This window comes from Leuciscus leuciscus (genome assembly GCF_965113295.1).
Source record: "Leuciscus leuciscus genome assembly, chromosome: 1".
Classification (NCBI taxonomy): Eukaryota; Metazoa; Chordata; class Actinopteri; order Cypriniformes; family Leuciscidae; genus Leuciscus; species Leuciscus leuciscus.
This window is the reverse complement of record NC_138725.1, coordinates 12,496,006-12,523,960: the sequence shown is the minus strand read 5'-3', so window position 1 is coordinate 12,523,960 and position 27,955 is coordinate 12,496,006. Positions and strand designations below refer to the sequence as shown.

The 27,955-nt window shown below is 39.3% G+C and overlaps 2 protein-coding genes across 2 annotated transcripts in view; both read right to left on the bottom strand.

The window, feature by feature from the left end:
• Positions 1-27,955, bottom strand: part of LOC309499694 (uncharacterized protein) — a 182,184-nt gene that overhangs the window by 61,961 nt on the left and 92,268 nt on the right. The gene's annotated exons all lie outside the window — the stretch shown is intronic.
• On the bottom strand, positions 390-27,955 carry LOC309508435 (endoplasmic reticulum metallopeptidase 1-like; the record flags this gene model as incomplete). The annotated part of the gene is made up of 15 exons (XM_082183072.1): positions 27,461-27,955; positions 26,021-26,313; positions 24,473-24,600; positions 20,713-20,818; positions 18,453-18,599; positions 18,056-18,148; positions 17,493-17,705; positions 16,761-17,026; positions 14,981-15,164; positions 12,192-12,385; positions 6,019-6,171; positions 2,938-3,119; positions 2,749-2,864; positions 642-805; positions 390-554 (listed from the first exon to the last, which is right to left on the bottom strand). Exons 1-15 carry the CDS (start codon positions 27,784-27,786, stop codon positions 390-392), a joined length of 2,730 nt encoding a protein of 909 aa, XP_082039198.1. The 5' UTR covers positions 27,787-27,955.

The following is a 27,955-nucleotide window of genomic DNA, read 5'->3' as shown; positions in this document are numbered from 1 at the left end:
TTCTATTTGAAAAATGTTGTTGTTGCTCATTAGTTCTTTAGGAGGTAAGGCTGTGGTCTAAGCTACAGTGATATAGGCTACATGTAGATTTTTTTTCCTTTTTTGGAGCGAGCGGGGGGCGATTTGAGCGGAGCGGCCTGATGTAGCTTTGAGCGGGGGAGCGGAGGGGTGGACAGTTCCGTGAGCGATGAGCGGAGATTCTCACCGCTCCACTCCGCTCATATGCTCTCTAGTACTATATAAATTACAAAGGTTTAATTGGCATCTTTATTTCAAACGACCCGACCGACCGCGACCCGAATATCATTAAAAATATTTGTGGATGACTCGTAACCGCGGGTGACCGCGGGTGACCGCAGGCACCCGCTCATTTCGGATCAACCCGCGCATCACTGGTATGTGCTGATCCATGAGGACGGGAAAACCCAGGCCGGGAATCTCTTCAGGAACGAGTCCAGCTGCTCGGAGCTCCGGTCTGAACCGGAGAAGTAATGAGCTGAGATGGCCAGAGAGATCAAGCCCTCGTCAGGAGACGCGTCTGAGGACCAGGGCGGCTGAAGACGAGAAACACACATCAACACACACAATAAACACCTCCACGCTCCTCATGTTAAATCTGTGGTTCTTTAGCTCAAGTCCACCTGAATCTCAAACCAGAAGTTCCAGGCAGGAGCGTCGAGGCCATGGGAGTAATAGATGAAGTTTACTCCGCTGCTGTCGTAGTGCAGCTTCCCGTCACCCAATGCCCAGGACGTCAGAGACGCGCCGGCGCTGGGCTCTACGCGCAGAGACATGTGACTCGGACCTGAGCGAGAACAACAGGAGACGCTGAACATGTGGACATTATTCATCATTAATAAACACAACTAAACCAGTCAAACACACTCACTGGATTATTGAACGCTGCTGATTATTTCATTTTATTCTCTAAAAATCAAGGCAAATATTTGTATGGATGCATGTATGGATGGATGGATAAAAAGTTGAATAAATAGCTAATACAAATGTATATATGCATGTATATTATAAAATATATTATTTTTTTTTTAATTAAAGAAATGCAACAAATTTAAAAAAATATGCTATATATACAAACATTTATTATATATTTTAAACAGCAGGTTTAATTATAAAAAAAAAAAAAAACTGTTTTTGAAGAAGAGTCATCAACAGTCATTCTTTTTGATATTTATTTATGCATGTGTGTGTTTTTATATATTATCATGTGATTACCCTTTTTGGTAACACTTTATAATAACTGCACGCTATTAATCATTAGTTAAGCATTACTAAACTGTTAATTCATCATTTATAAAGCCTTAATATACATTAATAAGCAGTTTATAAATACAGCTATAAATGCTATATTCTTGATTTATAAGCATACTTTAATGTGTTGTATTTTCATTCTAAATGAAGTATAGCATTATTTACAAACCAGTTACATTATTTACCATTATTTACAAACTAGGTATTGTCATTGATTAATAAGATCACTTAGAAAGTGTAAGTAAATGTAGTAAATGCAGGTAGTTATAAAGCATTTAGTGGTCAGTTCACTATTTGTGTGAGCTCATCTAAAGTGAGGACTAGTTATGCCTTGTAAAGCATTTTTAAAGGAGATTTAAAGACTCAGTTTTCTTCTAAACAGAAAAAGGAAACAAACACAACACAGTGATACAGAACATACAAATATTTAACTGAACCTTTAAATCTCCTTTGTAAATGCTTTAGAAGGCATAACTAGTCCTCACTTTAGATTAGATCACAAAAATAGTTCACTGACCACTACTAAATGCTTTATAACTACCTGAATTAACCCTGAACTACAGTAGAAATACATGTTAATAAAGCATTTATTAACACACTAAGTAACTATTACTATATGTCTGAATAATAAGATGTATTTAAACAGTTTATTAATCATTTACTTACACTTTCTAACTGATCTTATGAACCACTGACAACTCCTAAACAACTGCATTGTAAATAATGCTATACTTCATTTAGAAATGATAAATTGTTTATTAATAAAGTATGAAAATACAATTATTAAACACATTATAGATATGCTTAAAAATCAAGAACAAAGCATTTATAACTGTATTTATAAACTGCTTATTAATGTCTATTAATGCTTTATAAATGACGAATTAACTGTTTACTAATGCTTAACTAATGATTAATATCGCGCAGTTATTATAAAGTCTTACCTTCTTTTTTATAGTTATTAAATGTATTATTTGCATATAATTTATACAACTAGTTAAAATGTTAATACTTATATTACCAACATATAAAACTGCAACTAGTACTAAATGTAAATATTAGTCATTTGTATTTGTTGTAATAGTAAAAATGGGAAAATTTGTAATATATAAATTTAAACTAAAAGCAGATTTAATAATTAAAAAACTACTTTTGAAAAACAGTCATCTGTAACTAACGATTTTTTTGGTAATCGAGTAATCGGACGATTATTTCAACGACTAATCGGTAATTAATTTTTATGGGTGGTAATAAAAATGGACCTAAGCAAACAATAGCCTTTTACATTACTTAAAATACATAATTACAATAACAAGGCAATAATAATTGGTTTAAATAAAGTATTAAAAGCAAGTAATAATATCTCTGTAAAAATAGATAATGTAATATACATAGTAAAAACCATCATCTTTTGTACATTAGAAATCTGGCAGACATCACTCCCATTTGGTTCCTGATGAAATGAGGCTGTGGTCTCACCTTTGACCTCAAAGGTCATGTTAACGGTTCCCCGTTCAGTGTCCTGTCTGGATACGAGCTGGAAATCCAGCGGAGGGTCAGGAGAGACTTCAGGAGCCGGAAGATACCAGTTCTCCCTGAAACAACGAGAGAAAGACGTCACGAGGTTCATGAACTACATCCCCCAATCCTCCGACACCACACACTCACGTGATGGAGAACCATGGGAAGGGGCAGTAGTGATTCTGACAGTGTGTGTGGATGCTGTCGTTGATCTCTGGGATATGAGGAGTGATGTGCTGCATGCCAGTGTAATCCAGACTGTTGATCCAGAATCCCGAGTCTGAGCTCTGTATAGATCCATCCAGCGCGTGAAACCTGCGTGTGATGTGCTGAAAACACACACACACACACACACACACACAATTTTATTTGATGTGGCGTGTCAGATGACTGTACTAGCACCTCATTTAAAGCGGCAGTGCGGAGCGCGAGGAAACATGATTCTCTTCCTCAGTTACAGAGTTAACATGAATGGACACCTGAAGGTATGTTGAAAGATACAGTATACTTACTGAAAGACATCATCATTTGTGTAATCGCTCAATCAGTGTTTCAGCAGCGGAAAGACGTCAATAAAACGTCTTAGTTTGTCACATATAGCATTATATTTACCTCAGGCAAGTCATTCAGTGCCCAGAGCTTGTTGTTTTTTAGAGAAATGAACTCTTGCACTAAATGAATTCACTATATTAGCCTATATATTATATTTTACTTAACCTGTTAATGATATCTTGATTATTTAATGTATGTTGTAAAAGATCTGTCATGAAAATGACAGCAACTGTGTAAATTATTATATTTCAATAACGAATTAGAGTAAAAAATAAGTTAGGTTAAGCCTTATGTGCAGTTTACATGTTTTCATACAATGTGTTGAGTGTTGATTATTATATCTACAAATAAATAGCATCTGAATTTAGGCTAAAAACCTAGGCTCTGTTGTTAACCTTTAAAGTTATAGTAATGTGCGGGCTCCCTATATAGTTTACAGCATTAGCAGATCTTTTTTTTAATCCTTGCGAAACGTTTAATTGTAATTGAATTAATTTAAAGACAAAAGACAATTTGTTCATTAAACCACTGTTTAATAAAATAAATAAAAAGCAATTTTATATTTTCTAAACCCCCCACCGAACCGAACCGTCAGTTTTGTGTATCGTTACACCCCTACTCAAAAGTGTTACAGTGTTAAAATATGAAAGTGAAAGTGAAAGTGAAAGTGACACGTGACGGCCAAGTATGGTAACCCATACTTGGAATTTGACCTCTGCATTTAACCCATCCAAGTTAATGCACACACATTAGGAGCAGAGTAGTGAGTAGTTAACACACAACACTGCAAACGTGGATACACACACCCAGAGCAGCGGGCAGCCTTTGTGTGGCGCCCGGGGAGCGATTAGGGGTTAGGTGCCTTGCTCAAGGGCACCTCAGTCATTTCCCACCGGTTCTGGAATCGAACCAGCAACCTTGGGTTACCAGTCCAACTCCCTAACCACTAGGCCATGACTGCCCCTGCCCCTGAGTGTTAAATGAACACAGAAGCAGTGTTAAAGTTCATGAGATGAAGTGATTCATTGAGTGATGATTGAGCATTATTGATGAACACCTGCTGTTAACAAGCAGAATCACTGAAGGAGAACATCACCATTATGGTGATCAGTGTTTGTTTTAAATGGGCTTTTGACCCTTGACTTTTTAACATTAGATTTTTAGTTATAATATCCAGATGAACAAAGAGAAAATATGATCAGGTGGTGTTGGTTGGTTTCACATTATAATAATTTGACCTGAATTACCAAGCTAATTTATAGGCAATTACATTATAGGTTACATTTACCTTATTGATTTCAGCAGCCCTGTGATTCTACAGCATAAGATCCAGCATTTTCAGTATAATTTGAAGGATTTCTTAAAAACTTTTTCATTTAGACACACAGACATCAAGAATCAGCCTGTGATTCTCAACAGTGGTGACCATCAAAAAGCATGTTGCAGTGCATTCTGGGTGCACCAATCAAAATGAATCCATGGCTCCCATCATGCATTGTTGCATGAATAAATTATAAGCTTAATTTTCCTAGTACATTAGTCGTTTTGGTGTTTTATGTGACTTTTTAGTAGCTTGTTGTCTAATGTTCAGAGTTGATCTGTTTATCTGAATATTCTGTTTGTCACCATTATTGAGATTCATACGCTGATTCTTGATGTCTAATTTTAACGTGTTTTATATTTTTTTATTTATCAGAGCAACCTGAAATCCTTAGAACTATATTGAAATTGCTGGATCTTATACTGTAGAATCACAGTGGTGCTGAAATCAATAATATAAATCTAACTCAGAGATTAGACTGTAAATGAGTTTAGTGACTCAGGCTCAAATGATGATTACGTCAAAACACAACCAACACCATCATATCATCTTTTCTCTTTGCTTGTTTGTTGGCTGTTTAAGCTCAGTTACTAATCTAATATTAAAAAGTCAAGGGACAAAAGCCCAACTAAAGCAAACACCGATCAGCATAATGGCGATTCCTTTTTTCTTTTTTTTCTCCTTCAGTGATTCTGCTTGTTATCATCAGGTGTCTTCAATAATGCTCAATCATCACTCAATTAATCACCGCGTAAAAATCCCCAGCTGAATTATCTACTGTTTTTTGACAAACGTTAAGGTCATGTGAGGATTTAATTGCCGTCCGAATCCACATCTCTGAGTTTACAAGAAGAGATCACTTCAAAATTCACTGTTTAAATCCTTTTTGTTCACTGCTGAGCACCGTACGTACGATAACTGCTGCGCTTCACTGTAATTTGCATGTGTTTTAAAGATGTACTTTTTAATTACTGAAATGCTGGAAAGTATTTACAAAAAACAATATTTCATCACCGCTCCACCTCAGCGAACAAAAAGGAGAAGGAGAGAAAAGCCCAAACTTTTGAAATGGGCAGTTAATTTGACAACAATATGATACAATAATGATACAATAAAATATGTAGGCAATTATTATAATTTTTTTTCCTCATGTAAATAAGAGGCTGCATTATCTTGATTCCACTAATTTCCATATTTTAAATTTTTTAAAGTTATATATATTCCATGTATATAACGTTTTATTTTCAGCTATCATACAGACATATAAAAACAAACTTATTTCCAGCTAATGCTTATTTTATTCCCTGTCAGGACAGTATTTTATGGATTGAGTTTGAGTAAACTAATAACGGTACCTGAACAAAGACACGTTTGGGTCGCGGGCTGGACGGGTCACCAGAATACGGGAAGAACAGACCAGAGCAGACCAGAACAAACATCAGCGTGAACACTGACCCCAGAACAGCCAACACACACTTTGTGCTGCGCCACAGATAGATGAAATGCATCTGGAGAGAGAGAGAGAGAGAGAGAGAGAGAGAGAGAGAGAGAGAGAGAGAGAGAGAGAGAGAGTAGCTGGGATAAGATGTTCCATGTAGGTTTTTTTTTTTAATGTATTTTCTTTAATGACATTTTTGTAATATTGATTTATTTGTGTCAATAAATAATCTCCTTTCTTTTCTGAGTTAGGTTTTTGATCACCCTTGCTTAAAGGAACAGTTACCATGGTTACACATCTTTATAAACCAAGATTAAAAATGAATTAATGTTGAAAAAATGTCAATTTACAAGTTTTCTTCTGTAAATTCTAAAGTCACAACATGATGACAAGTGAGATTGCTCCCCACAATCTTTGTTCACCGTTAAAAGTAAACCCATTCTCCGATACTCCAATAAACCCATTCTCCGATACTTGTCCGAGAGAAATTAGGTTCCTATACTGACGACAAGAATGCGGGACATTCTTAAAGCGCTTTACGTGAAAACCGCTTAATGTGGCTTAATGTACTAAGACAGTGATATTGAAGGACCAAATTCAGTATTTACCTTATTACCAAAAATAATTTCCCATGGTTGTTGTTTTAGTACATTAAGACACGTAAAGCGCTTTAGAATATAGCAGTGACACGTCTGTAAAGCATTGCTTTCAATGAGAACTGAGAAACATTTCATGTCAAACCTCCACTGAGGCAAAGCACATGGGAATTTTCATTACAATAATATATTGGGATATAATTTTGTCATCATGACATATTTTGGGCTATTTTCAATTTGAACAGTCGGCTACATCTAGCGTAGCCTATAAGCGCCTCCTAAACCTTTACAATTTCTCCACATAAAACAATATAAAACACCTAACAGCCAGGCAAAAGAGACATAGTAATTTAGAAGTCGTTTTGGCCTTTATTTATATATACACTCACCTAAAGGATTATTAGGAACACCTGTTCAATTTCTCATTAATGCAATTATCTAATCAACCAATCACATGGCAGTTGCTTCAATGCATTTAGGGGTGTGGTCCTGGTCAAGACAATCTCCTGAACTCCAAACTGAATGTCAGAATGGGAAAGAAAGGTGATTTAAGCAATTTTGAGCGTGGCATGGTTGTTGGTGCCAGACAGGCCGGTCTGAGTATTTCACAATCTGCTCAGTTACTGGGATTTTCATGCAAAACCATTTCTAGGGTTTACAAAGAATGGTGTGAAAAGGGAAAAACATCCAGTATGCGGCAGTCCTGTGGGCGAAAATGCCTTGTTGATGCTAGAGGTCAGAGGAGAATGGGCCGACTGATTCAAGCTGATAGAAGAGCAACTTTGACTGAAATAACCACTCGTTACAACCGAGGTATGCAGCAAAGCATTTGTGAAGCCACAACACGCACAACATTGAGGCGGATGGGCTACAACAGCAGAAGACCCCACCGGGTACCACTCATCTCCACTACAAATAGGAAAAAGAGGCTACAATTTGCACGAGCTCACCAAAATTGGACAGTTAAAGACTGGAAAAATGTTGCATGGTCTGATGAGTCTCGATTTCTGTTGAGACATTCAGATGGTAGAGTCAGAATTTGGCGTAAACAGAATGAGAACATGGATCCATCATGCCTTGTTACCACTGTGCAGGCTGGTGGTGGTGGTGTAATGGTGTGGGGGATGTTTTCTTGGCACACTTTAGGCCCCTTAGTGCCAATTGGGCATCGTTTAAATGCCACGGCCTACCTGAGCATTGTTTCTGAACATGTCCATCCCTTTATGACCACCATGTACCCATCCTCTGATGGCTACTTCCAGCAGGATAATGCACCATGTCACAAAGCTCGAATCATTTCAAATTGGTTTCTTGAACATGACAATGAGTTCACTGTACTAAAATGGCCCCCACAGTCACTAGATCTCAACCCAATAGAGCATCTTTGGGATGTGGTGGAACGGGAGCTTCGTGCCCCGGATGTGCATGCCACAAATCTCCATCAACTGCAAGATGCTATCCTATCAATATAGGCCAACATTTCTAAAGAATGCTTTCAGCACATTGTTGAATCAATGCCACGTAAAATTAAGGCAGTTCTGAAGGCGAAAGGGGGTCAAACACAGTATTAGTATGGTGTTCCTAATAATCCTTTATGTGAGTGTATACAGTGAGGAAAATAAGTATTTGAACACCCTGCTATTTTGCAAGTTCTCCCACTTAGAAATCATGGAGGGGTCTGAAATTGTCATCGTAGGTGCATGTCCACTGTGAGAGACATAATCTAAAAAAAAAATCCAGAAATCACAATGTATGATTTTTAAACTATTTATTTGTATGATACAGCTGCAAATAAGTATTTGAACACCTGAGCAAATCAATGTTAAAATTTGGTACAGTAGCCTTTGTTTGCAATTACAGAGGTCAAACGTTTCCTGTAGTTTTTCACCAGGTTTGCACACACTGCGGGAGGGATTTTGGCCCACTCCTCCACACAGATCTTCTCTAGATCAGTCAGGTTTCTGGGCTGTCGCTGAGAAACACGGAGTTTGAGCTCCCTCCAAAGATTCTCTATTGGGTTTAGGTCTGGAGACTGGCTAGGCCACGCCAGAACCTTGATATGCTTCTTACAGAGCCACTCCTTGGTTATCCTGGCTGTGTGCTTCAGGTCATTGCCATGTTGGAAGACCCAGCCTCGACCCATCTTCAATGCTCTAACTGAGGGAAGAAGGTTGTTCCCCAAAATCTCGCAATACATGGCCCCGGTCATCCTCTCCTTAATACAGTGCAGTCGCCCTGTCCCATGTGCAGAATGTTGTAAAGTTTTTCTTTCTTCAAAGCAGACCAGGAGACGTTGGGATCACGTTCAAACAGAAGAGTTTCTTTATTTGAGCGCGGCTGCGGTTTCGTCCATCATAATCTAAAGTATATAAATTTACATGGTGTCTTATAGGCATTTTAAGAGGAGGGGCTTTTGAAGGTGGAGACAAATCAAGACAAAGCATAGGCGTTTGATTCAATCAAGTCAAAACCAGTTTGGCAGGTTATCCGACTTGCTCAAGAGAGACAGAACCAATCAGCATAACACTATCATTCAAATGATCCAATCAGCCAGCATAAGGCTCCAAGAGCCATTTGGGTCCGAAAGCCATTTACAGACAATAAGGAGAAAACAGGAAAGGCAACTTTGCTGAGCAGAATCATTATCTTACCCTTAAACACTAAATACAATATTCTTTACCGTGATGTTATGTAAGGAAGCATATTTGAAATAGATTCTTAAATTTGAATCCTTCAAGAAAAACACCCCCAAAGCATGATGCTACCACCCCCATACTTCACAGTAGGGATGGTGTTCTTGGGATGGTACTCATCATTCTTCTTCCTCCAAACACGTTTAGTGGAATTATGACCAAAAAGTTCTATTTTGGTCTCATCTGACCACATGACTTTCTCCCATGACTCCTCTGGATCATCCAAATGGTCATTGGCAAACTTAAGACGGGCCTTGACATGTGCTGGTTTAAGCAGGGGAACCTTCCGTGCCATGCATGATTTCAAACCATGACGTCTTAGTGTATTACCAACAGTAACCTTGGAAACGGTGGTCCCAGCTCTTTTCAGGTCATTGACCAGCTCCTCCCGTGTAGTTCTGGGCTGATTTCTCACCTTTCTTAGGATCATTGAGACCCCACGAGGTGAGATCTTGCATGGAGCCCCAGTCCGAGGGAGATTGACAGTCATGTTTAGCTTCTTCCATTTTCTAATGATTGCTCCAACAGTGGACCTTTTTTCACCAAGCTGCTTGGCAATTTCCCCGTAGCCCTTTCCAGCCTTGTGGAGGAGTACAATTTTGTCTCTAGTGTCTTTGGACAGCTCTTTGGTCTTGGCCATGTTAGTAGTTGGATTCTTACTGATTGTATGGGGTGGACAGGTGTCTTTATGCAGCTAACGACCTCAAACAGGTGCATCTAATTTAGGATAATAAATGGAGTGGAGGTGGACATTTTAAAGGCAGACTAACAGGTCTTTGAGGGTCAGAATTCTAGCTGATAGACAGGTGTTCAAATACTTATTTGCATATATATATATATAACAGAGTGAAAAGCAAAGGGATTTGATCGAGACCACAAGCTCAATAACATGGAGCGCTAAACAAGAGGCATATTAAAAAACAAGATGTATATAATTTATATTATTTTTCATAAAATAATAATCTTAAGGAAAATTAGCTTGTATCTGCTGATTCTATTAATCAGTGTTAAAATAAAAAAAAGAAGAAACCGCATCTTCCATATTTACAGTGCCCTCCACAATTATTGAACCCCCTGGTAAATATGATCAAAATTGGCTGTAAAAAATAAATCTGCATCGATTATCCTTGTGATCTTTCATTCAAAAAATGTGCAAAATTCTAACCTTTCATTGAAGTAAAAGAATTGAAAGTGGGGGGAAATCACATTATGAAATAAATGTTTTTCTCCAAAACATGTTGGCCACAATTATTGAAACCCCTAGAATTTTTTACGAGTAAAATATCTCTGAAGTATATTCCCATTAATATTTACCTTTTTTAGTACACCAGGGTGACTAGGAACATGAAACTGTCCAGCTATGACTTCGTGTTTCACAGAAGTTTAAATATGAGGAAACACAAAGGCCAAATCCCCTTAATCATCCATCACAATGAGTAAAACCACAGAATATAGTTCTGATGCGTAGCAAAAGATTGTTGAGCATCACAAACTAGAAAGTGGCTGTAAGACAATAGCTAAAGAATTGAAAATCCCCATTTTGACCATCAGGGCAATAATTAAGAAGTTATAACCAACTAAAGATGTTATGAATCTGACAGGAAAAGGACGTGTGTCTATACTGTCTTAATGCACGGCGAGTATGAAAGTTTGACTGGCCAAAGACTCTCCAAGGATCACAGATGGAGAATTGCAGAGATTAGTTGAGTCTTAGGGTCAGAAAGCCTAAAAAAAAAAAATTATCAAACAACCCCTACATCCCCACATGTTGTTTGGGAGGGTTTAAAAAAAACCCTCCTCGCTCATCCAAAAACAAATTCCAGCAAATTTAATTGTCAGACACGACTGGATCTTCAAACAACACAGGGTTCTGTGGTCAGATGAGACTAAAACAGAGCTTTTTGGCAGCAAACACACTAGATGGGTTTGGTGAACACAAGGATAAAAAGTACCCCATGTGTACAATTTAATATACCATTGGATCTTTAATGTTGTGGGCATATTTTTCTGCTGGAGGTCCTGGACTTCTTGTTCAGATACATGGCATTGTGGATTCTATCAAATATCAACAGATAAAAAATCTAAACCTGACGCCTTCTGCTAGAAATCTTATATTGGGCCGTGGTTGGATCTTCCATCAGGACAACGATCCAAAACAAACATCAAAATCAAAACAAAAATTTGTTGTGGAGCACAAAATGAAGCTTCTGCCATGACCGTCTCAGTCCCCTGACCTGATGAGTGGGCTGAACTGAAGAGGAGAAGCACCAACATGGATCTGGGAATCTGAAGGATCTGGAGAGATTCTGTATGGAGGAATGGTCTCTGATCTCTTGTCAGTTATTCTCCAAACTCATCAGGCATTATAGAAGAAGACTCAGAGCTGTTATCTTGGCAAAAGGAGATTGCAAAAAGTATTTAATAAAAGGGTTTCAATAATTGTGGCCAACGTGTTTTGGAGAAAAACATTTATTTCATAATGTGATTTCCCCCCACTTTCAATTCTTTTACTTCAATGAAAGGTTAGAATTTTGCACATTTTTTGAATGAAAGATCACAAGGATAATCGATGCAGATTTATTTTTTACAGCCAATTTTGATCATATTTACCAGGGGGTTCAATAATTGTGGAGGGCACTGTAATTTCTGGTTTAAAAAAGGAAAAAATGGACGCAAAAGTACACGAAACCTAAGATGATTTAATCTCTGGTTGTCATACTTAGAATGTTTGAATTTAAATGTTTGAATTTTGAATGTTTACATTTGCATTTACTGTGTTATAGTTAGTCTGTATGACTCACAAAATAGGTAGACAGAATCACGGTTGCCAGGGTAACAATTGACCCCATGAAGAAGTCGGGTCGGATTCCCCTGGTTCCATTGCGGCCCTGGATGGGTGTAAACATCTCGCAAACCGCCCAGATGATGAACATGATGTGGACGTACGGTAAGGCAAGACCCACCAGGTACAGGACGGTGTACAACAGAGATGCTCCTGCACACACACACACACACACACACACACACACGTGCCACTAAATCATGAATGACCTCATTTAAACATCAGAGCCCTGATTTCTGCCCTTTGACCCCATCTTCAGCTAAACTACTGCAGACCAGAGAGCTAAAACACCATAAAAGGATGGCAAAATAAAAGTCCAGTTTTAAAACAGATATTATAAAGTAATTTTGACCAGTTCTACTAAACAATTTAAAAACTTAAACTGTCTTAATTTTGTGCATTTTTAATACAAATATAAAAAAAAAACGATTTTGCTAAAATTTTAAGTCTGTTTTATATTTGCATACAGACATTATATATTACACAAAAAACAATCCAGAATCAAGTAATTGCCTTTTATGTTGACATTGTACTGAAGCCAAAGCAAATGACTGGAATTTCACCTTAAAAATGTTAACTTAGTATCATGGTGATTGTCACTTTCAGTTTCATGTATTTTATTTTGTTATTCTCAGAGTCATGTTTCCTGGTTCCTTATCATGTTTCCCCTGTTTATGTGTCACTTTCTGATTGGTTCATTGTTTGAGGTGTTTCTTTTCATTAGTCTGTGTATTCAATCCCTCATATTTGCCATGTTACTAGGCTTGTTCGACTTGAACCGGCGCTGCACAGACAGATCGGTTTATGACATCAAATTACCGCGAGGGATTAGAGAGCAGACACTCCTTATGCTTTTGAATCACTCTCGGTCTGTGCAGCGCCGGTTCAAGTCGAACAAGCCTAGTAACATGGCAAATATGAGGGCTTGAATACACAAAGACTAATGACAACAAGAACAAGTCGAACAAGCCTACTTTGTTGTGTATTTAAGTTTGAATGCTGGTCCATGTTCCAGAGTTATGGTTTCTAGTCAAGGATCTAGGTCATGTTTATTTTGTGTTTCATGCCTAACTCATGGTTTATGTTTCACATTTGTTGGATATTCACCATTATAATAAACTGTATTTGGGTCCTGTGCATCATGATTTTCATCTGCTTCCATGTCAGCATTGTTACAGTGAGAGCATATCATTTTGTCTACACAGTATTAATCTGTATACCTAACAAAAACATTTTCACTTATTTAAAAATATATTTTTATAGCACTTAAAAACGCAAAAAAATAAATAATCATAATATACAATTAAAGGTACAATATGTAAGAATTTTGCATTAAAATATCCCATAATCTCAAGGCCAGTGTTATATATTTTGTTAAGTTGATTACTTACAATATCCCAAATGTTTCCAACTATTTTTAAATTGTGAGAAAATTGCGATTTTAACCAAGGAAACGGGGCGTTAGAGCAGGGGGGAGCTGGGAGTCGCCAGTCAATTGCGTCATATCCGCGTTACCCTCGGTTTCCGCTCGTACTGTGTGGAGTCCTGGACAAATGCGAAAGTTGTAGTTGTAGCGTCTATCAAGCAACAAACGTTAGCTTGTTTCGTGCAGTCGTTATGGAACACAATTATTCTTTACCGATTGCAGCTGGTTCTGTCGCCAAAGCATGCTTCATTTTATATTTTCCAAATGTAGCATTCGGTAATAGTTATGTTTATGTAAGGGAAGTATTATTGCTTTAGGTTTGTGTTTAGTTTATTGACATTGTTTATCACGTCTGGTGTTTATGGCCATGTAAATAAATATAGCATGTGTTATACATAAAGATTAATCAGTATTTTGGCAAATGATGTGGGTATGTTCGAATGTACTTTTACAACAATTGTTTAGAACACGTAAAACTGCGCAGTGCTATCACAACAATGAATTCGACATACAGTAACATCTATGATAACCAATTTAGAATTAAACCTTACTTTTCTTGCGGTTAATTCATTTTAATGAAATAAAAGTGTGATGAGGTTCAAGAGTCAGGAAGGAAGAAGACAGGGATCGGCGTGACTGGGACTCATACTTTATTAAAATAAAGCAAAAAAAACAAAAGTCACGCACAACGTGCATTCACCGTGGCAACCGCGACGGCACAAAACAGTTCAAAAATGAGAGCTCGGATCCACCGGTTTTCTTTCTCTGCGTCCAATTTTTTCTTCAGTCTCTCTCTCGTTCCAGCGCGCGGCTTATAAGCGGTCTCTCCATGCAGATCACAGCAATAAGACACAGGTGTTCGTCATTTGCACTTGACCTACTTGCTCGTCTCTTCTCTCTCCCATTACAGACCGTGCTGAACCACGCCCCCCTCGCCACAAAAAGCATGTCATTACGCAACATTTATAAAAATAGAACTTAACCTCATCCATGAACATGATTTTTCGATTCCCGTCTGACTGATTTACATCAACGGTGGAGTTTAAAACGACAGTTCCCATCATTCCACGCTCCTTCACATCGTCATCAAGCTACGCCGTTGTTGTTGTTGTTTGGAATGTAGCGCCCTCTAGCGGCAGAAAATTCTTGCATATTGTACCTTTAATATCTTAACCACAACAGCTGTAAAAACAAATATGCTTCAAATACACCAAATAAGCTAAATCTCAGAGGAATAATGTAGAAACAATGTTTTACTGTACTGATGGAGTGGAGACAGGACAAGTGAATGTGAATCAGGTGTGTTTGGTGTGACCTCTGACCTCTGGTTCTGATGAACATTCTGAGAAGCACTTTGCTGACGAGCGGAAACGCCACCATCATCATCGGCACGTACGCCAAACACAAGCCACACACAGTGAGGAAGAGCAGCAAACAACACCACAACAGCAGACTGACGTCGAAGAAGAGCTCGGCCAGATCCACACGACTCGCGCTCCGAACACACTGACAGAGAGAGAGAGAGGAAAGAAAGGCAGAGATGAAGGTGTTTGAACTCATCCCAGTTGCTTATCTTTAACTTTCCAGCTGCCCACCAACTCCTGGACATTTTTTGCACTGCATTGATTGTGGTTAGCGGCTCCACATCCATGAGTGGTCTGAGCGACAGGAAGTTTTCACACTTTTCAATGTACTCCAAAACATCACAGTTTTCACGGTTTTGACCGAAGGTAGGAAACTCCAGGTTGATAGGAGGCTTGGGTGTCGACGGCGATTGACGATCAAATCTCCCCAAAAAGAGAAAAAGTATTATCTGCTGGTTCCAGGCCCCACAAAAACAAAGGTTGTCCTCCAGCTGAAAGAAAAAATAATCTGTAGAGGATAGTCCAGGAAAAATATATATTCCAGAGTAGTGTATCTACTGGTAAAGCAGCTCAAAAGTCTAATACTCCATGACTCTTTTTCTCAGAGATCATCTTTTTGGACCAAAAGCTCTGGAGTTAGGAAGCCAAAAGCGTGCCACCTCACCACACACACTACAATCAAAATGGCCGCCCTTTCCCTCTTATGGGCTTGCCCATCATAATAAAAGTCTTTAGTGACCAACAAAAGTCCCCTAATTCCCCCTAAGTGAGCATCGTGCTGGGCTTTACTGTGGCAGTGTCAACAGTATAAGAAGCTATACAATAAGAAATAAAGCAATCAATCAGTCGAATGTACAAAGTCAATGCTCTAGTAGGCTACAACGGTACAGTTAAATAGCCTAAATATATAAAGTCATGGAAATTCACTTTGCCCTTAGCCGAAACGATATTGATACATTAGATAAACACAAGATGTAAGGGTTAATGCCCAACGAGGTGTCCATTGTCAGGTATTAATGGACAACGGGAGGACGGTTGCCTCCGCCGAAGTCCATTAATACCTGACAATGGACACCTCGAAGGGCATTAACCCGCTTTTACCATGGTCACTTGCCAAATAACACATTTTTAAAACATTAGTTTATATTTTAATTAGTTTTACAATCGAAATCTAAAGTTTTTACAAACAATAACTTGGTTTCCCTGGTTACGTCTGACCGTTTATTTAGCAACCGGAGATATTTATAGTCCGCTCAGCTCGTAGAACCCTTCAGTTTACTGCCTGTTGCTATGGTTACTCACAGCTGATGTAACCAGCGCATTTATTTATTAATTTCGAACGGTTTCACCAGAACTCCTTTACTAGGTGTCCTCTATCACTTTTTAATGGACACCCTGCAGCCAATCAGAATCGAGTATTCACACCCAGTCCATGGTATAAGATAATGTTAATGAGCACTGAGCACCCGCTGATCGCCCGGATCTCACAACTCTGAAAACGTCAGATCAAACTTTCAAATAGGCGCCATCTTTATAAATAAAGCACTGAGCTTTACATTCTCGCCTGAAAACTACATTTTGTGAATACAGTAACAGTAGTATTTTTAAATGACACGGGTTTACTCCTCCGCCACTGACGCTCACTGGTAGGTGCGAGATGCATTCTGGGATACCTGGCTGTTCAAGAACACATCGGGGATTTGAACTGTATTGGTATATGTTTTGTCCCCTCACTCACCCTGTAGTACAGGCTCTTGGCCAGCATGTGTATCAGCAGGATCATGCCGGCGGCGGCGGATCCGTACAGAGAGACGGCAGCGTAGAAGTGTGTGTACCAGAACATGGAGCGACCCATGAGTGTGACGAGCCAAGCCACGCACAGAACCGTCAGCAGAGCCATGACCCAGCTCAGGAGCACCACACACACCGGACACACCAGATCACGGGTGTACCGACAGCCTGCAACAATACACACACGCGCCAGATCACGCGTGCACCGACAGCCTGCAGCAAAACACACACACACGTTACATCAGTGCTTTATAGAGGCTAACATCCAATACATCAGTATGAAGCCGATGACATCACTCATTCATGTCTTATACTCCCCTTTAGATGATGTTCGACACACAACTGAACAGATTCATGATATCACACAGCTTATCAGTTATCAGCGATAACATCATTTATTAAAAAAAAACAAAACACAGAAACTTCAATAAATATAGACACTACTTGAACAATATTTTCCAAAATATAATATATACAATAAAATATTCTATAATATTTAATAAGTATAATGCATATTATCAGCATTTTAGAAATATAGCGATTATATAAGCCTTCTGATGTTCGATAAAAAATAATTCTTCTTTTAAAAAATGCCCATTAATGTCATTTCTGAATAAAACCATTCAGCGATATCATAAAATAAACTCAACTGATATCCGGTCATGTGACCATCACGTACCCACAGCGCTGCTCAACGTGCACTTCCAGCCCAGGTAGATCACCGTGGCGACGGCAAACACACAGTTGATGATGGTGCCGGTGCGAGCGGAATACGCCACCATCGTCAATCCCAGCAGGTCGAAGAACACCATGTTACCATGGCGATGCTCCGAGGAATCCGCCAGCACATCCGACATCACCAGGTGCTTGAGCACAGACAGGATGTTGTCGCCTAGTGACCGAGAGAAACAGGAAGTTCATCATTCTCAAAACAACTGATAGGTAAAGCGAGGCATCAAAACACACATTCACGCGAGTTCACACTATCATATCATTAAATAGAGTGAAGGTTATGTGTATTTGGCGTGTTGTCCGAAAGGGAAGTTACTTATCAGAACGTGCTCCTCCTGAAATTTATTAATAAAACATAATTTAGTGTCTGCAATTCACACATCTTTATGGATTGTGAGGGAAACCAGATCCAGATCCAGACCCAGATATAAGATACAGATACTTGTAGAATAATATATATATATATATATATATATATATATATATATATATATATATCATGAGTCTCACCTGCTCCCTGGATGGAGTCGATGTGGATTCGCTCCGGAGTGTCATATTTAGTGTGATAGAGGTAACCGTTCTCTATGAACGCAAGATCAATCCCTGTAGAAGGAGATGAAGAAGAAGAAGAAGTCTTTAACATGATGGGAATCTCACAGTCTCGATAAAGACTCCTGGTTTTCTTATTACCAATGACTTTTATTTTTATATTAACAATATATCACTGAAATACCACTAAATATATCAAATAAAACAGGTATTTTTCCTGTAAATTTAAGTTTAATCTCTAACTTGTTAATACTGTATTATTGTATGTCAAAGCTCTGCCAATCAGAGCTGCTGTTATTTTTTTTGGTTTGTTTTTTACCATAACTTCCACAGATGTTTTACAGTGTGCATTCCATACCAGGAATATTCCCGAAGTCCCTGAAGATGCGGAAGTCTGTGTCTGAGGGAATTAATCCACTCTGGAAAAGCTCCTGACCGACGACTGAGGCGAACGGGTGAACAGCGGCTTGCACATACGCCTGGACCAGCCACGGGTTCTCTGGACCTGACACACACACACACACACACACACACACAGGCACATTTACTCACACTCACGTTCAGATGTTTGACAGAATGATCACGCTCCTTTTTTCCATATCATAGAAGTGAATGTGAACAGAACATTTGTGTTGCACAGAGAAAAACAAACACAACATCTGGGTTTAGATAAGCGATTCTCTACCTTTCTGACTCCATTTAGGAGGAGCCAAACTTATCATCTTAATTTTATAAATTTGTTCATTTAAATACCAATTTGTTATAATGATGTTAATGTTCTTTATTTCTGTGAGTGTGTGGGAAGAACATGTAATGCTATGCCACTCCTGACAGGAAGGGGGCGCTGGAGCGAGAGCATTCAGTCTTTTGACCGTGCGCATGGAGCCCAAAAAACTTGCAAGCGGCCTACAAGTCGTTTGTTTGTTTTATGTAGCAATTCATATTTTGATTGAAAAAACTTCAGTCATTGTTTGAAACATCAATGGGCTTCTCTGGATCTATCATTGCATCAACATCTCTCACAAGAAACAAGGGACAAAAAATTGGAAATACATAAACTTGTTTTACCACTATAATAATATTCCTCTGGTTGATCTGCTGTAATGAAAATGTTTTCAAAACTTTGAATTTCCATTGATTAAAATGAGTAATGAAAACAATAAATTTGTAGGCTTCCAAAAATTTTAAGTATGAAAGCTTATTTCTGCCACATAATCAAAACATTAAAAATGTAATTGCGACTTTTTATCTCACAATTCTGATATTGTAAATCATAATTCTGACCTTTAGAATTAACTGTCATTTAACATCATAGGATAAAAAGGTTACAATAACCTTTTTTGTTTATTATTCTCGGGCGGAAACAAGTTTCCACAGCTTCCTGCTATTTTTAACCAGTGAATTTACAACACTTTTCCAGTCTTTCCTGATTTACTGGAAAAGGATCAAATAAAATAAAAATTACTTACTATTTCTACCTGATAAAATATTGTAGAGGTTGAAAAATGTATATTCATTATAAAATGCCCATGATGTTTTAAAGGGGTTAAATCACATTTTCCTTGAGGTTTTGACATATAAGAGGTCATCATACTATAAGAATATCCTGTAAGTTTCAGAACTGAAAACATTCTTGTTGGTCCAAAAACAGCTTTAATTGAAACTAAGCCTATAGAACGACTCGTTGGTTAGATACCGTTAGCTACAGCCTCTACTGCCTCACCATCGCAACTTTGGCCCCGCCCACTGGTGTGTTAGTGAGATGACGAGAAGAGAAGTGTCACAGATCAGCCAGGCTCTCTCAGGCTACGTTTACAGCTGGCCGGCTATTTTAATAAATGGACATTTCACCCTCTCCGTTTTCAAAAATAACATTGTGCACACCTGTCAGTTTTCAGAAAAGTGTTTGTTTACATGAATCTGTGTATATATGCAGTCAAGAGCATGCCAAACCTGTAGGTGGCAGTGTAACGAGAAGCTCAAGCCCACGTTAGCCAATCAGAATCCCAAAAATGGCAACAACAGCAACGAATCAATTCCTCTCTCTGGTCGCACTTTTAACGCAAGTTCTGTCGCATACTGTGACGTCGGCTGGCTAAAACTTTGTTTTTCTCAGTTTACATACGTGCAAACAAAGTTTTCCAAAATCTCCACTCTGGCCAGAGTTTTTAGAAAGAATCGTTTTCAGAGGTGAATTCTCCGTTTGCGTGTAAACGAAGGGCACAAACGAAGGCATATGTCTCAGTTTTAACCATGTACGTGTAAATGGGCCCTCACTTCCACCACACAGCGATCTCTGTCGCCAGACTACTAATCACCAGCACCTGTCATCAATTACACCCTTATCGGCACACTACATAAGCACACACCTCAGCCTCAGTCAAATGTCTGACCTTAAACAAGGAAAGACTCAGGTTGTTCCAGTTTTTCCACGTCTGTTTCTGAGGAAATCTACGTGCTATACTTAACTTTATGCTTGCTTTGTGTTCTCGAGACCGAGAACCGTTGTGACACGAGATGAGGTGAATCTCTTTAACTCTGGCACTTGTTCTACAGTGCAGATTCTCCTGCTGCAGGCGTTCAGCTATGATACACACAGGTGTGTGTGGAGTGTTTACCTGTCTGAAACACCAACTCTTTCCCTCCCACTCCTGCTGCCTCCAGGTTCACAAACGCTCGCACCTGCTGAGCCCAGGGATGCTGGGTAATGAAGCCATGACTCCCCTGAGAGAGAGACATATGTTAACAGAGTTCAAACTACACTTTAACATGCGTGTGTGTGGCAAACACACTGTGAGACCATGAATGATGAAAGTGGTGTGAGCAATTCACATCAAACCGCCTGAACACATTTCACTAAGATAATCAGATGCTGGCTGAGGTCATCCAGCTTGGACAATTCCTGCCCCCTGTCATCCAGGCCAGCCCGCGTCACCCCCTCTGTCTGCTGGCTATCTAACGTTCTCCGCCAACATCACTCTAAACTCAGGGCTGCAGAGAGGAAGTGGTGCAAATCAAAATGAATTACGATCACAACAAAATGAACAATTCTTCTGACTCTTACAAAACCTTCTCCTCTCTTCTCAACCCGCCTCCATCAACACTAACAGCTGACGATATTGCCACATTCTTCATAAATAAAACAACCACCATCAGCGGCCAATTTGTCACGCAACAAAATGACACAGACATCTTAAAGGAGAACTCCGGTCAATTTTAACATTGAGCTCATTTTTTTGTACATTTGGAGTGCTGTCAATACAGAGAACAACGACAAAAATCGGTGTTGCCTACACCAAGTTATTCTATTTTTAAAATTTGCACCCTATTGACTTCAATGGGGCAAGTAGTAAGCCTGCTTTTTAGCCTCTTAACATCCTTTAAGTGTCATTACAAGTGCACAGAAAATGTGAGTGATTCCTTCCGAGTGAACACGAGTGGATCTGACTGCAGTAGATGTTAGAGATATTAATAAAAATGAAGTTAATTCAGCCAGCGCTCATACCTTTGTTTACATCCTGTTTTCGGTGGAAGGCCATAGTAATCGATTGTCGAGTTCACGCGCATAGGTTTAGTACCTATGATCACGCGCGTGAACTCGACAATTAACTTTTAATTAACAATTAACGGCTGAATTAACTTCATTTTTATTAATATCTCTAACATCTACTGCAGTCAGATCCACTCGTGTTCACTCGGAAGGAATCACTCACATTTTCTGTGCACTTGTAATGACACTTAAAGGATGTTAAGAGGCTAAAAAGCAGGCTTACTACTTGCCCCATTGAAGTCAATAGGGTGCAAATTTTAAAAATAGAATAACTCGGTGTAGGCAACACCGATTTTTGTCGTTGTTCTCTGTATTGACAGCACTCCAAATGTACAAAAAAATGAGCTCAATGTTAAAATTGACCGGAGTTCTCCTTTAACACACACATTCTCCCCTCTTTCTCTCTGCTCTCAGAGGCAGAAGTCTCCAAACTCCTCCTTTCCAATCACCCCACTAACTGTCCGCTTGATCTTATTCCCACTAATCTACTTCAATCCATTTCTTCCTCAGATGTACCTGCACTCACTCACTCATATCAACACTTCTCTTCACATTGGTATCTTTCCCACAGCATTTAAGCAGGCTCGTGTAACCCCACTGCTTAAGAAACCCACTCTAAATCCAGCATTTCAAGAATATTACAGACTGGTATCCCTTCTTCCATTCGTTGCTAAAACACTTGAACGAGTTGTTTTCAACCAGATCTCTGCCTTTCTTACACAGAACAACCTCCTGAACAACAAGTAGTCTAGCTTCAAAAGCGACACTCTACTGAGTCTGCCCTGCTCTCGGTTATTGAAGCTCTGAGACTGGCAAGAGCAGTTTACAAATCGTCAGTTCTCATCCTGCTGGATCTGTCTGCTGCGTTTAATACAGTTAACCACCGGATCCTCCTGTCAATCCTAAAGATGAAGGGCATCTCAGGAACCGCACTCCAATGGTTCAAGTCTTACCTCTTAGTAGGTCCTTTAGGGTGTCATGGAGGGGTGAGGTGTCTAAGACCCAACATCTAGCTACTGGAGTGCCTCAGGGCTCAGTGCTGGGACCGCTTCACTTCTCCATCTACATGTCATCACTAGGATCTGTCATTCAGAAACATGGTTTTTCCTATCACTGCTATCATCTAGCTACTGGTGTGCCTCAGGGCTCAGTGCTGGGACCGCTTCTCTTCTCCATCTACATGTCATCACTAGGATCTGTCATTCAGAAACATGTTTTTCCTATCACTGCTATCATCTAGCTACTGGAGTGCCTCAGGGCTCAGTGTTGGGACCGCTTCTCTTCTCCATCTACATGTCATCACTAGGATCTGTCATTGAGAAACATGTTTTTTCCCATCACTGCAAAGTTGACGACACTCAACTCTATCTCTCATTCCAAACAGATGATCCGAGGGTAGCTGCTCGCATCTCAGCCTGCCTGATAGACATTTCTTGCTGGATGAAGGACCACCACCTTCAAATAAACCTTGCGAAGACAGAGCTATGTGTGTGGTCTCTGCCAACCCAACACTACACCATAACCATCACCATTCAGCTGGGTTCATCATCCATAACTCCATCCAGGACAGCCAGGAATTTTGGAGTTGTAATTTATGATCAAATGAAACTTCACTGACCACATTACTAGAACTGCCCGGTCATGTAGATTTGCCTTGTACAACATTAGGAGGATCAGGCCCTTCTTATCAGAACATGCTACACAACTCTAGCCTGACTTCGTCATAATATTCTAGGCAGAATGCGAGTCTGATACTGCTCCATAGGGCTTTGATTATGAGACGTGTCTTAACCGAACCAGGAAAAAAAAACTCTGCACTCAATTGGATAGACCTACGACCAATCAGAGCAACACAGTAAGTGAACTATGTTGAGCGACGCATAGTTGTCAACAGAGCTCAACTGCACGCACGCTGGAAGAAGTAGTAAAGTAATGAGTGTAAACGATCTTTGCCGTTGTTGTAAAAATAATTTAAGAATTTGCGGAGTACTAACAAGCATGAATAGCATTTTTGAGAGAAATACAAAAGGTGTATTGTATATACAAACAAGTTCTCCGTTTAGGATTAGATCTTGACAATAAAGCAAATAAATCTTCTCACATTTGTCGGCCCTGTCTCAACTTTATAACATGGTTGCAACGCGACATGACTGATTTTAAAAAATGGAAAGACGACGAAAGATACCAGGCTGAAGAAGCCGCAGATCATCTGTCCATCATCGATTAAAGCCCGCCCTGGCAATTTGATTGGCTCGGCCTTCTGGGAGCCGAGCATAATTACTCCTCAACGGATCGAGTCCAGACCGAACTTCCCGACCAAAAAAATTTTGTGGGCGGGGTTCGGGCTGGCACCCAGGCTAACACAACTCCTTTTCCAAGCGTTTTTTCTATCCAGACTGGACTGTTGTAATGCTCTCCTGGCTGGTCCTCCAGCTTCACTGTCAAACCTCTGTGACTGATCCAGATGCTGCAGCTAGAGTGGTCTTTAACGAGCCGAAGAGAGCACACGTCTGATCTGCCCAACTCAACCTGAGCTGTTGAATCTTTAGCCATCTTCAAGAAATGTTTTTTTTGGCAACACTTGATCCATTAATACTAACACTTTTTTTCTCTTTTCTTCTACTTTATATATATTTTAAAAAACAACAACCTTAAACTGCGTCAGAATATACTGGGAAGGGTCACAGTACTTACATATTGATGTCCTATTGTTAGTTTAACTGCTTCTATTGCTCTCCTCGTTTGTAAGTCGATTTGGATAAAAGTGTCTGCTAAATGATCAAATGTAAATGTAAATGTCAAAGGTCAGCCATGCTGTGACCACTCACCTGCAGCATGCCCTCCTCTGCCCCGTTGAACAGGAAGATGACGCCGTGTTTGAGTGGAGTGGAGAGATTAGCTAGAGAACGTAAAACCTCCAACATCACTGAACAGCTGACGGCATCATCACTGGCTCCTGAAACACACACACACACACACACACACACGTTATTGATCACACAGTACCTGCAGTTATTACTGATACACTGAGTAAAGCATGCACACAAATATAGAAACATGATTCAAAGAAAACAATAAAACATGCTATGGATACCAATACATAAAACCATTAATTATAAGCAAGATGCTGATATTGCAGATACAAAAATACAATTTAATCCTGTCAATCAAATGCATTCAAATCATAACTGACTGGGATTTAACATAAATCCAAACATAACAGAACAACAACACTTTTGTGAAATTCAAACAAAATCACATTCTGACTAAAACCACAACACCTATAGGGGTTATGCGTGTGACGTCACCATTGTGTGTGACTGCAGTCTCCCGCGTCTCATGTTTCTCCTCAATCTTCTGAGAAAAAGACTCCATTAGTTTCAGCAGAAATTTCAACAGTGTCTCAAACTGCTCAAATTTGCAATAAAAAGTCAGAGATCTCAATATAAACTCAATCATTTCCAATCTCCAAATTTACAGCGCCAGACTCTCTCCGGATCATGACGAGAGACTCATTTGAGACATTTTGCTCCCACTTAAGGAGAAACAAATATAAATACTTAATGTAACTCAATTATGTTTCATTTCAAGTCTCAAATGAGCAACTTCTAAGCAATAACATTTTATTAACTCTTTCACCTAATGAAGCTTCATAATACTCACAGCAAGAAACTAGTAGCAACATATTGATACTTAAAGGAATGGTTCAGAGTAAAATCAACCTAGGGTCCTTTGCACCATGACCTCGAGCCCAACACCCCCCCAGAAGCCTTTTTTCCCTTGGTTGAACATTATTAAAGTTAGAGCTTATTTAGTGATATCAGCCGGATGGTTTAGTGCAGGCGCTAATGGATCCGAGGATGTATGTCGTAAATTACCGCACTAATAATGCCCAGAATGGACCAAAATTCTACAGTAGTACAAATAGGTTCTGTACTCATAAAACGAGGCATTGGAAAGTTTGTAAGTACATCAGGAGTTTATTTAAATAACACTTGCCTGACGGCTCATGCTACCGCTAACCCGGACGTCGAGGTCACTTCACTGAGTTGAGAAAAGCACGTAAAAGTCCTGTCAGAAAGTGATGCATAAGGATGTAGTGTCCATTCTGGACATTATTAGTATCGGGTATTGGGCTCGAGGTCATGGTGCAAAGGACCCTAGGTTGATTTTACTCCAAACCATCCCTTTAAGACACAAAGTTGATATTCTATCAAAGTTGAAACTTAAATGAGACGTAACTGAGATCTCCATTAATTCTCACAAACTCTAAAGGAGGAATTAATGAAGAAATATAACTCTATTAAAGCACATAAACTCAAAGTCTCCTGAGGAGAACGCCAGCAGGATGATGTGTGAAGCGTTGTGAAACACACCTGGGCTGTCGGCCACCGTGTCGAAGTGGCAGTTAGCGAGCATGAAGTGCTGCGCGCCGCTCTTGGGCTCGAGCTTGACGGCGATGTTGGTCAGCCGGTCGTAGCAGCTGATGAAGCCGCCGATTCTGAAGGTGCCGCTGGGCCGCTGGACGTCCACTGTGATGGAGTGAGAGCCAGCTTCACTCTCAGACCGGATCTGCTCGATCTGATCCTGAAGGTAGTTCACCGTGATCTCGATCTCTGGGCTTCCCATGGTCCGCGGCCCGACACTGGTGATCCGATCCAAATGCATCCTGTTGCACATCATAACACATAACTTTACACACGTGAGCACAGGTCTACTGCTGCTCTGTTTACTGTTATTATTATAGTTTTGTTCCTATCGAGTTATTGCAGTGAAGCCAAATTCTATTATATTCTATTCTATTACATCCTACTTTATTCTGCTCTATTTCAATCTATTCTGTTCTATTCTATTCTATTCTATTCTATTCTATTCTATTCTATTCTATTCTATTCTATTCTACTCTACTCTGTTCTATTGTATTGTATTGTATTGTATTCTATTCTACTCTACTCTACTCTGTTCTATTCTATTCTACTCTACTCTACTCTGTTCTGTTCTACTGTATTCTATTCTATTCTGTTCTGTTTGTTCTATTGTATTCTATTCTATTCTATTCTACTCTACTCTGTTCTGTTCTGTTCTATTCTATTCTATTCTACTCTACTCTGTTCTACTCTGTTCTGTTCTGTTCTGTTCTATTCTATTCTATTCTACTCTATTCTATTCTATTCTATTCTACTCTACTCTACTCTGTTCTGTTCTGTTCTATTCTACTCTACTCGACTCTATTCTGTTCTATTCTACTCAATTCTATTCTATTCTATTACACTATTTTTCTATATTCTACTCTATTATTTTCTATCCTACTTTATTCTGCTCCATTATATCCTGTTCTATTCTATTCTATTCTGCTCTATTCTATTCTTTATAGATGTATGAAACATTCACAATAAGATGAATATTATTCATTTAGAAACATGAATTTTAATTTAATGCTAACTTTAAGCATCATTAGTAGAGATATCTGCAGTATGATACAAATAATATTGCAAATATCCTCTTATTTTAATGTTCATAAACTGTTAATAGTTTAACATTACAGCATGTTTTAATATTTTCTCCTGTCTAATCAAACCCAAACAGACATATACGACTGATGTTTTAAACCTCATGTTATTAAGTTGCAATGTAATCACTTATTTTACCATGGCTTGGAAGATAATTTTTTTCTTGTTTTAAGCTTACAAGGCATTGAATGCGATACCGTTTTTATTAAAGTCATGCTTAAAACAAAAACGAAAGTATGAATGTGGTAATCATGCAATACTATAGTAAGGCACCTGATAGCCTGGCTGTACTATAGTAAAGTGTACCTGGCCCGGGTGGCGTTGAAGTGTCCTGTGCTTCTGCTGCTGATGATGCGCTGCTTGACTGAGATCAGAACCAGACCACACATCAGACTTAGGAACCCGAGCAGCAGAACCACAGCGCAACTCTCGCGCAGAAACTCTCTCTTCACTGCCGGCTTGTGTTCGCGGCTCCGGGGGCCGTTCAGCGCGGCCTCCTCATCGCCACCGTCCGGCTCCTGGTTCTCCTGGGTCTGCTGGTCCTGGTTCTCCTGAGTTCTGGTTCTGCTGGTTCTCCTGGTTCTGAGGACTGAGTCTCTCTCGCTCATCTGCATAATACCTGGATTGATCATTAGATCTCACTAAGATCTGCTCTGTTCAGAAACAAACGTATTATAAATCCTTCTTGAAAGCTTGTTTCTGCATTCTCCACTGATCGCTGATTCTTTATTTCTTTTGTCTGGACACAAAGAGTCAGTTTGACAGAAACAAGGAATAACGAGTGTTTTCCTGGTTAGTGTA